This window comes from Habropoda laboriosa, unplaced genomic scaffold (assembly GCF_001263275.1).
Source record: "Habropoda laboriosa isolate 0110345459 unplaced genomic scaffold, ASM126327v1 scaffold197, whole genome shotgun sequence".
Classification (NCBI taxonomy): Eukaryota; Metazoa; Arthropoda; class Insecta; order Hymenoptera; family Apidae; genus Habropoda; species Habropoda laboriosa.
This window is the reverse complement of record NW_017100305.1, coordinates 78,551-89,233: the sequence shown is the minus strand read 5'-3', so window position 1 is coordinate 89,233 and position 10,683 is coordinate 78,551. Positions and strand designations below refer to the sequence as shown.

The following is a 10,683-nucleotide window of genomic DNA, read 5'->3' as shown; positions in this document are numbered from 1 at the left end:
TCATTACTGTATCTAAAATATTTTATTATGATTTCATTCTCTTGTAGTTCTATTATTTGCTGTGCATATTTTCAAGTCAGCACCAATTTCACAATATATCTATACATATGTTTCTTTTTCATATTTGAAAATGTATCGCAGACACATGATTATTTATTATTTACCTTATGAGAATACAAATATATGCACATTTTCATATATTATATATTGATAATATTTATATAATTTTTATTGATGTGAGATCATTACAGTGAGAATTTAAGTTAATAAATATCCGTATCAAATATCATCTGTTTCTGTATCACTCTTATTAAGAATCAACATTTAAGTCATACAAGAGGTAATTCTTTAATTATGTTACATGGATCGATAAGGTCCTTGCATTTTTAAAAATTGAATTACTAAGGAAGGTCCTCCTGCAACTATTTCTGGTGGTATTTGAGAAAGTGGACAATTTTCAATTGACATAATACTGAGATTTGTGCATAAAGCTAATTCAAATGGTAAATTATGCAAGTTTGCATTATCATTTATATAAAGTGAATCTAAATTTTCTAGTGTACCAATCTCTTCAGGTAAACAGTTAAGATTATTCTCTCCAACACTCAAATATGTTAAATTTGTTAAATGACCAATTGCTCTTGGCAAAAAAGTCACCTGGTTAGATTGCAAAATTAATTTCTGTAAATCCTTTAAGAAACCAATTTCATTAGGTAAAGATTCAATTTTATTCTCTTCAAGATCTAAGACTCTGAGTTTACGTAAATTGGCTATGGTGGCAGGAATACGTTTCAATAAATTATTAGAAAGTATTAAGATTTCTAAACTTTGAAGGCATTGAATGTCATCAGGAATTTTTGTAAGTTGATTTGTACCCAAATTTAATTCAACCATATTGACCCATGTACCAATATCTAATGGTAAAGCAGTTAATTGATTTTCTTTCATATTTAACTTTGTCAGATTCTTTGCTCTAGAGAAAATACCATATGGTATTTTATCTATTTTATTATGTTCAAGATTGATGGAATAAACATTTGTAAACTGAGCTGGTCCCCCTGACGGATATGCAGAAAAAGCATTCCTAGACAATGTAATTGTTGTCAAGTCAGAGAGGCTTGCAAGTAGTCCATCTGGTAATTGGGATACTTGGTTTCCTTCCACACTAAATTCATCCATTAATTTACAATTTGCCAAAGATTGTGGGATACTAGTTAATCTATTGTATCTAAGTCCTAATCTCGTTAATAAGATTAAATTTCCAATTGTGTCTGGAATATCCAAAAGCTCATTGTGCTGTAAATCAAGTGTAGACAATTGGACACAATTTCCAATTTCTTCAGGTAAATGCTCCAGATGATTATGAGAAACATCAAATGTTATTAAATTGACTAATTTGCCAATACCAGCAGGAAGTTCTCTGATTTTATTTTCTCTTAAACTCAGCATTGTTAAATTTGTTAAATTTCGTATGTTATCACTTACATATCGGACTCGATTAAAGCGTAGAAACAAGGTTGTGAGATTCGTCAATTTATACACAACGTCGGGTATTTCACTCAGCTTGTTATGCCTTAAATCAAGAACTCTTAAGGACTTCAAATTCTCTAATGTATTTGGTAAACTTGTTAAAGAATTTTCACTTAAAGCCAATGTTTCCAAATTTGCGAGGCAACCGATTTCCGGCGGTAATGTTACGAGTTTATTACCATACAGATAAAACTCGACTAAGTGCGTCAAGTCTCGTACCGTGCTCGGTAGATTAGTAATGCTAGATTTACTTAAATCCAGCCGCTTCACGCATTCTTCTCTACATCTTGTAAATTCTTTAGAAACATCTAAATCTGCTTGTATCGGTTTCCCTTTCTTTGTAGTCGGCTTCGGTTTATTCGACTCGGGATGTTTGACAGTTACTGTTTTTTTAGTATCGGGTCCTGCTATAGATGCAGAGGATAATTTTTTTTCCTTTGTGTGCTCTTTATTATCCCGCAGGACATCTACGTCCTCAGGCATGTCGCCGGCTGTACAGGTGGTTAAACCACAGCCTTCCAAATATTCAGGAATATCCTGTTCCTTCATGTAAAAGGTCGGAAGACTGTCTTCGAGGTCCTCACGGTCCCTCTTTACCTCGGACAAACACACTGTTGAAATGTTACCCACACCTGTCCAATATTTATTCAACTCTTTCATAACCTAATCACTATCGTAACTACGATTATTTTCTATGTATCTTCTCGTATTTCTACGACATCATACACTTTTTAGAGATTTCGTACTTTACAAGTATTGACATATCGATGTCATCCACTGCAAGTAGCGCAAACGCGAAACGGCTGATAGAGGACTAGGAGAACAACGAATGCCCAGTACCGTTCCAAAAATCAACTAAATATTCTCTTTCAATATATAACATATTATAAATCTTTCTTTCGAAATATATCCCCTCCTTGAATATATTTATAACATATAGATATATGTACATCTAGAGTTACTTAAATGCTATTAAATAAAAATTATAAATGTTCTGTTTCTCTAATACCACACAGTAGTAAACTATGTAAAGATAGCTTAAGTTTTATCAAATCATGATGCATTTTTGAACACGAAATTTCAAAAAACGTATAAAATTCCAATTCAAATATTTTTAAAGAATTGTACAAAGTTGGATAAGTAAACGGTGAATCTGATATGAGGCATAGATAATTAGTAGAAAAAAAATGTTTGATCCCGAGATATTACGAAAAATTTTGGATTCATCTATAAAAATAGATAAAATTCGTTTGTCATATGTGACTCGAATTTTTCCAGAATTCAAAGATACGTCGTGTATTATTTTATATAAAGAAGTATGTTGTACAGTAGTTGTATTTTTTAAGAATCAGTCATTTTATTAATATATTTCTTCGTTATTTTAGCACCTTCCCGAACCTATGAACGATAGTCCAAAATGTATCGATAATAATGAAACAAATCGTAAGTTTTTTATGCAATTAAATTCATTTTTTGCGTTATATAAATGTTTAAATTTTAGAATTTGACCTCACGGGTTCACCTTTAAAATACTCGTTTGGAGAAGAATTTAATTTTGAAGATAGCATAATTTTGGTAAAGCAAAATTGGTACAAAGGGGAAGAGAAATACTTATTTTAGTAATGCATTAAATGCATGCCTTGAATTTATAAATGATTCTTTTCCACCTATATTTGCACTTTGTGATGGTAAAGATAATAAAACAAGCAGATTATTGGGTACAAGTATTGAAGGAGAATGGTTTTCTACAATAGAAATTTGTTCAGCTGGAACTGAAAAATTTGATATCATTAAAAAATCTTCTGACTTTTTTCAACAACATTTGGAACTTTCACATGCATGTGAACATGATGTAGGTAGTATGTTTCTTTAATAGCGATGTATGTATATATTTATAACAGTTTTATTTGTATATCTAGATTAATATCTCTGCATTCTCTACTTTTGATTTATTTGGAACAAGAGAAGAAATGATTAATTGGGATCATAATGTCAAAAGTAATTTTGAGGGGAGTCTTAGTGTAGAAGTAAATACTTGTAGTTTATCATTACATCCACCCACAAGGGCATCCAAAAATAACTTGGTAAAATTAATTGTTTATAATAAATAATACATGCTTTTCTTAAATATTTTATACTTTACTTAGGTTGCTCAAGTTGCTACAAATTCAAATAGTAGTCCTTTGAAAGAATTATGGAAACAGTTACTATTGTTAAATCAGTACTTAAATATAATAGAAGATTATACAGAGAATAAAAATTCTCAATATACTGTAACACCTTTAGAATTTCCGTGTAATTTCATAAGTCCATATAAAGAGGTATTTTAAGAATTTGATATTCAAAATGTGTACATACTACTTTAAAGTTTTAATGACATTTTAATGGTTGTTTAAAATAGGATCATGATACAATATTGAAAAATATAAATTTACTGTTGAATGGAGATTATAGTTTTAGATATCCCAATGGTACTGAAGGGCAGAAAATTAATTTTTTAAATGAAGAAAATTTAGAAAATGATGTAAACATTCAACAAAGTGTACAGAGTCTTCCATTTAGATGTAATTTAGATTTTACAGACTTTTTATGGGATTTACTAATATGTAAGTATACTTGATGTAATATATGTATTTGTACATGTGTAAAATAATATTAATACTTGTAGTGAATTCAAATTATCTTGAGATGACAAAATGCATTTATACAGTACTTGAAGAAACTATAGTAAATGCATGTTTGCCACAGGTATGACACAAATATTTAAGAAAAGAATTAATACTATTTTGTATTAAGTATTCCTAAAGAAAATTTTTTAATCATGCAATTAATACACAGGTCAATTATACTAATTCAACAAGATTTGCCAAGATTATTATCAATCCACATCAGCAAACAATAATTTCACATTTATTGTTAGGTAGTTTACCACTAGAATACATCATAGATATGGGTTTTGAAAAATTATGCAAAGATTATCTATATATTTTAAGAAATGCAAGATTTGGTGAAGTGCATGATATTCAACAACAATTAAAAAATATATCTTGCAATGAATTTTCAGTTGATAGCTATAGGTATGCACAATAAAGATATTTAATTCTGTTATTATATGAATCTATATATATATATATATATAACTTTCTTTAAATAATGTTTTCAGGAAAAGATTGATATGTTTGGCACAAATTCATGTATGCTTGGAATTCATGTTACTGTTACAAAATAATTTAGAATGTCCAAGTGATGATCTAAGAACTTTATTTAGTTGTACTTTTAGACAATATGTTGGCGAAAAATCACCTATAAAGTCATATCACGATTTACATCAATGCAGAATTTACACTTTATCTGCACCTCTTCCTGTTCCAGTAGTTAATAACTTATATACTAAGTAAGTTTAATCATTTTCAAAAAAGTAATGTTCTATTATTGCTACAGCCAGATGCTATTTTCAGAATTCCGTGTGTACGAAGAATTTCACTTTCATCCGAATCTAAATTATCTAAATTAACAACAATTAGGTATTATAGCCAGTTACCCATATTTCCAACAAGTATATATCCATTAGGTAAAAGCTTTATATATTAGAAGTATAATGGATATTCATGCGCTTTTGATACGAAATTTTTTGTAACGTTTTTTTCTAGACGATTCAACTGCAGTGGATGAGGCATACTATGTTACAAGTGCAATTTGCTCATATAAATTTAATTCACAATTAATAAAATAAAAATTATAAAAGCATTCTTCAAATACATTAAATGTATTCGGTGTATAAATATAACTAGATTTATGAGTGTTTGTACTCTCAGTCATTGATAATGTACACTCCAATTTACTATTAAACATTACTTTCACTGACCTAAACCTCGTTAAATATATATAATAATATGAATTATATTTTTAATTCAAACTACACTTCTCAATGTACAAATATATATGCAAAGTATGTTATATACGTTAAAATATATGGTCAAACTTCGTATGAACTTTATAGTGAACATTAAAAAGATACATATTGTTACATACAATGTAAATTTTCTATTTTGTAGAAATAGACCGTTTTATGTTTCAAACCCATTTAACATACTTTGGTTGCCTTTTTGAGTATCAGTACTGTTAATAATAAAATATTATATCAACTCTAAGCCATTAATTAAAGCATGGCTTTTGCATGCAATAAGTACATAACATAAACAATTTTAATACTGAGAAGTTTCTACATCATCTACTCCAGAAACACTAGCTTGTTCAAGTACTTCAAGAAGCTTCTGCATTTCCATAGAATCCGATGAATTGTCAAGCGTTCTTTCAAGCGCTCGTACATATGACATACACGTACGTCCTTCATGGTCTAAATTTTGGGGATTTGCTTTATGCTGTAATAATTCAATAATATACAAGTACTTAATCTTTATAATATGTATATATCATAATTTGTTAAGAGTGAATACACACCCATATTAGAAGTTGTGCCATAGCTAAATTTCCTGTGGCACAAGCCAAATGCAAAGGTGTTCTTAAATCTTCCATACTGACAGGCATATTAATATCTTCATAACTACATCTGGCTAAGCACAATGTAAATGCTCTCATATCGCCCCTACATTACATTTAACACAACAAGTTATCTAACAATTATTTATACCAATACAACTCATTCGAAGTCTGAGAATATTTACCGGCAAACCGAATCAATAAGTAGCTTTCCTAAAGAAATGTTCGGATTAATTGGTGGTAAAAAGATTTTATCTTCATATTTCCATCTGATCCACTGCTCTTTCTCTTCTCTAGGAGAATCTGAATTTGGTTTCTGTTTCCCGTTTAGACAATATTCCCAAACACTATTTGCTATATCATTACCAAGGGCTAACATTACACTTAACTGACCTGCGCTAAAATTAATGTCAAGGCTATTTTATGTTGCAGTATATACGTGCATAGCTAACATGCAATACTAAAAATATAATTATTGACTTATATAATCACATGTTCAAGAACAAATCATTTATTAGTAACATTATTATTTTTACTATATTCATTATTACATAGATCGGAAAATTGTTACGATAAAACAAGTAATTATCGCACTTACGACCAATCGTCCAAGTCCAATGATCTAACTTTCGATATGTGTGAACCTAAATTTCTGTGTATTCCTGAGCATTCGATACACATTAATACACCCAAATTTAAACTAGCCCAATCTGGATCTAGAATTTAATTATATATAAAATATCTATCGAAAGTAAAATCAAAAGTTTGTTTAATTAAATTTAAACACTTATTACTTACTAGGTGCTCCACAATCTACACAAGCATCATTTCCTGATACCTTGTTCTTTATACAATGCATTTTGAAGGCATCAGTTTCGTTCTTTTTGTCACCATCACTATTTTGTAAACTTGATAATATTTGTTGTTCTATTGCAGAGATCCAGCTATCTCTGTCTTCAGCATTCTGTGCTTCAAAATGCCATGTCTTATTTTCTAATGAGATGATAGAGAATTCAAAGCTATCTTCTGTAAAATCAAAGTATAATTAAAATTAATTTGATGAAATACAATGTTGGAGATATATTAATCTAAATCATTGATTATGCACCCTGAGCATTGGATGATTTAGAACCTTTAGGCGTTTTTCCAGGCACTTTTACAGTTACATATTGTAACAATATTTCTTTACCATTTGTATCATTCATATAATCCTGAAAAACGAATAAATGCGCATGCATCCTTTACACACATTACTTAATTTACAATATCATAGAAGCATTTAATTACGTGATAATTACATGCAAGCTGGAATGATAAGTTAAACGACCATCTTCTAGTAATGTAACATATTTCTTTTTCCATTCTTTTAAAGATTTACTACTGCGTTTAAATAAATATCCTTGTTTTACAGGTATTTCCCTGCCTACACCCATTTCACCCATATTGTACTTTTCTTTTTTTGATGGGGTAAATATGTTAGACTTCCTTCTAAATTTCCTGTTACATATAAGTACAGTAAGTTTAATTGTTTCTTTTTTTTTTTTATTAAGAAACTGATGTTTCTATAAAAATTGAACCTGATAGTTGTTGGAGTTAAGATTGAAGATCTGATATCTGCATGCTGATTCTGCACATTTTGAAAATTATCACTTATTGTTGCAGAATCATTTTGAGTAGAGCTGTTATGAAGTGATCTAGAATCTTCCTCTTTATCAGATGTCTGTAGAAAAATAATTTATTTACAAACCTTTCAGTGTAATATATTCAAGAAAGACAATAACTTACATTTAATTTTGATGAATTTGTTGCTTCCATTTCTTTGGTTAGAAGCTGTGCATTTTTGGCAATCATTGGAACAGGATACTTTGTTTCATTATCTACTGCTTGTTGCCCATTACATCGATAATGTTTTGCAGATATATGTTGTATAATTTTTTGACAGACTGTAATATTCAGAATACTCTCAAAATAATCATCAAAGTCACTGAAGTATGACAGTAATGGTGTAAGAAAAAATATAATGAATATGTATATTTATGTACAGACAGTGAATTTAGTACATCCAAACTATTACATTACAAACTATTTTGTAATGGAACTAAAAATGTACATAAAATTGGAAATTGTTTAAAACTATTTACCATCTTGGAATACCCTTTCAACATTTAAACCATAAATAGCACATGTTTCATAGTAAGGACATCTTAGATCACATGCCAACTTTCTTGGTCTAACATCTTTTATAACTCTAGGATTAGAATCATTGATTGAATCTAAACAATGTCATAAATACAATTTAATATTAAGCAGATAAAGATGTATAATTAATAAGGAATTAATACATAAGAAATACTATTATAAGAGAAATGTTTAATTTTTACCTTGAACTCCTACAAGTATTTTTGGTACCTCTGACATATTTCGAAATGAACACATTCTATTATAAAAACTGCAAACTATAGAGAAACTTTCTTCACTCTCTAAACTAAATACAAGTAATAAAGCATCTATCCAAGAAGAAAACTGAAATAAGTGACATTTGTGTTACATGTTGTGTAAATGATATGAAAAACATGATTTTCAACATATGTATGATAAAAACATATATATCAATATAATAATTATATATTTTTTGTATACTTGTGATTCTGGTACTCCACCCTCATCTCTAATTAACAAGAGATAACTCTGATCATTGATAAAGACTTCCTTTTTAAAGCGACCACCTTCTGGAGATTCCTCATGCATAAATGAACCAGTTAAATATCTATGAACTAAAGCAGATTTTCCTGAATCAGGAGATCCAATAATTCCTAGATGTAATTCTGGAACATCTCTAGCTAATGTCCATTCATGACTATTAACAAATGAATCTATAACAAAATTTTTTGTCTCATAGATTCAAAGTTAATACTTCAAGTACTTATTTTGTAATGAAAAAAATATTTAAAAATGTTGGAATAAAAATATTCAATTTTTTAATAATAATTGCTTTATATGCCATACCTTCAATTGCAACAACATGTTCACGGATTTGTTTTGCAATGTGTGTATCAGATATAAGATCTATTAAGTCATAAATAGCATAAATCGATGGATGAACACTTTCGAAACGTTGTATTTCTTGTCGAATTGCAAGGGAATGATCGTGTCCACTTTGCTCAGTTGTCATTTTCTTAAAATTGTTTTAAATTACTTTTCGAAATCACATTACAGATACAGCCTTGAACTGTATTGTATTGGAGTAGTCAACGATTAAAATGTTTCCACATGATTTCAAGAACTGAAACTTATCTGTTATCATGTAACACATGTCAAATTCGGATATTTATCAACATTATCGGATGCGATAAATCAGGTTACTTAGCACTACTACATACAGTAACCCCGCCTTTTTGGAAACAAAAGCAGACTGTATTGTCAAATTACAAAAAAAAAATGGTTAAAATTAATATTTATAAATGAACAGTACAATACGAGAAGATTTGCAAAAAAATTCTACGGCGTTGAAATGCTCTTTTTACGTAGAACTTATATGAAACTTTATTACGTTCATGGTTTTATAGATCTGTCGCCCAAAAAGTGTACGAAGGCTTACATTGCCAACCAATAAATGTTAGGTTCCGCTTTTGAATGCAACTGAATGTAATTGCAGTCCAATGTAGTTTTATTTAGAAATAACTGTATAATATAACATTTATCGACGATAATTGTTATAAAATGTCATATTTGCGTAACTAATTGTAACAAAATATACTTTATAACAATATAAGACCAACTAAAATCTATCGGCATTGCAGACATAGGTGTAACTAGATAAGTCCTGTTTGTAGTTCAGCGCACGAATCAATTATCATGTCACTTATGACGCTTACTGTTCATTTCTTAAAATAATTCTTACAATTCAGATAAATTAAAAAAAAATACTATTCACATTGATTTTATCGTAAGCATATTTGCAATGACTAATGCACTAGTTGATGATATCTATGATGGATATAATGATTATCCATCAATATATAGTATTAAAGATCTTGAACAAGATGAATTGTTTCAAGAAGCTCTCAGTACAAGTTATGCAAAAAGATCAATTGTAAGTGTTAATAAATACATTTCTAATAGAAGTAAAAACAGTTGGAATTAATAATAAAATACTCTGAATTTTTAATTGTATAGTTCACACCAAGAGTGCCAGGAAGTGCTATGCGTTTAGGTACTTCAACTGGAGTAAGTAAATGAACATTGGTTTACACAAATTTATATTTTATAATATTGTAGTAATATGCAATTTTATTATTTTTAGTTTCATAGAAGTGGTACTGGTGTACCTATGCGTCCCACTACTAGTGGACTTAGACCAATGACTGCAGTCAGAGGTGCTGGTTACACTAGTAGCAGCCGACAACCATTTGACCCATTGAATATGAGTAGTTCTACTAAGGGGCCTGCACCACCTTTAGAAAGTGGAAAGGAAGACACGTGAGATCATAATGATTGATTAATGTTATTTAATATATGGCAAAATTTGAAAAAAAAAATTTTAATGCTTCTTTATAAAGGCCTGAAGAAAAAATTAAAGTGGCTGAAAAAAGAATTATGGAATTAATAGAAAGTTCAGTAGAAGCATCACATGAAAATAATATGAGAGTTGCT

At 29.3% G+C, this 10,683-nt stretch overlaps 4 protein-coding genes across 4 annotated transcripts in view; 2 read left to right on the top strand and 2 right to left on the bottom strand.

Annotated features, from left to right (window-relative positions):
* Positions 1-357: 357 nt before the first annotated feature.
* On the bottom strand, positions 358-2,296 carry LOC108573994 (leucine-rich repeat protein soc-2 homolog). Its single transcript, XM_017936493.1, has one exon. The coding sequence runs from the start codon at positions 2,188-2,190 to the stop codon at positions 358-360; it is 1,833 nt and encodes a 610-aa protein (XP_017791982.1). The 5' UTR covers positions 2,191-2,296.
* A 421-nt stretch (positions 2,297-2,717) lies between these two features.
* Positions 2,718-5,263, top strand: LOC108573975 (protein zwilch homolog). The gene is given in 12 exon segments (XM_017936469.1): positions 2,718-2,881; positions 2,942-2,973; positions 3,032-3,143; positions 3,145-3,382; positions 3,450-3,614; positions 3,678-3,851; positions 3,932-4,136; positions 4,199-4,278; positions 4,369-4,607; positions 4,694-4,924; positions 4,989-5,101; positions 5,181-5,263. Coding segments are annotated over 12 exon segments (1,836 nt in total).
* Positions 5,264-5,706: 443 nt separating this feature from the next.
* LOC108573992 (centaurin-gamma-1A) lies at positions 5,707-9,202 on the bottom strand. Its single transcript, XM_017936491.1, has 13 exons — positions 9,037-9,202; positions 8,671-8,903; positions 8,412-8,553; positions 8,172-8,303; positions 7,816-7,973; positions 7,608-7,750; positions 7,329-7,527; positions 7,139-7,241; positions 6,829-7,056; positions 6,629-6,746; positions 6,216-6,428; positions 5,992-6,136; positions 5,707-5,912 (listed from the first exon to the last, which is right to left on the bottom strand). The coding sequence occupies exons 1-13, from the start codon at positions 9,200-9,202 to the stop codon at positions 5,736-5,738; spliced, it is 2,157 nt and encodes a 718-aa protein (XP_017791980.1). The 3' UTR covers positions 5,707-5,735.
* A 789-nt stretch (positions 9,203-9,991) lies between these two features.
* The window catches only part of LOC108573974 (intraflagellar transport protein 88 homolog), a 3,993-nt gene continuing 3,301 nt past the window's right edge, over positions 9,992-10,683 (top strand). Inside the window, exons 1-4 of the mRNA XM_017936468.1 lie at positions 9,992-10,123; positions 10,207-10,257; positions 10,334-10,509; positions 10,590-10,677. Coding sequence (XP_017791957.1) covers positions 9,992-10,123; positions 10,207-10,257; positions 10,334-10,509; positions 10,590-10,677 — 447 coding nt within the window. The remainder of the gene's footprint in view (positions 10,124-10,206; positions 10,258-10,333; positions 10,510-10,589; positions 10,678-10,683) is intronic.

What these genes read in the sequence shown, in the direction of transcription:
- LOC108573994 (XM_017936493.1), bottom strand. Translation starts at nt 2,190, where the DNA reads ATGAAAGAGTTGAATAAATATTGGACAGGTGTGGGTAACATTTCAACA.
- LOC108573992 (XM_017936491.1), bottom strand. Translation starts at nt 9,202, where the DNA reads ATGACAACTGAGCAAAGTGGACACGATCATTCCCTTGCAATTCGACAA. An exon ending in AATACTTGTAGGAGTTCAAG is followed by an intron (nt 8,304 to 8,411) that starts GTAAAAATTAAA and finishes GACATTGTTTAG; the next exon opens with ATTCAATCAATGATTCTAAT. An exon ending in CAAATTCATCAAAATTAAAT is followed by an intron (nt 7,751 to 7,815) that starts GTAAGTTATTGT and finishes ATTTTTCTACAG; the next exon opens with ACATCTGATAAAGAGGAAGA.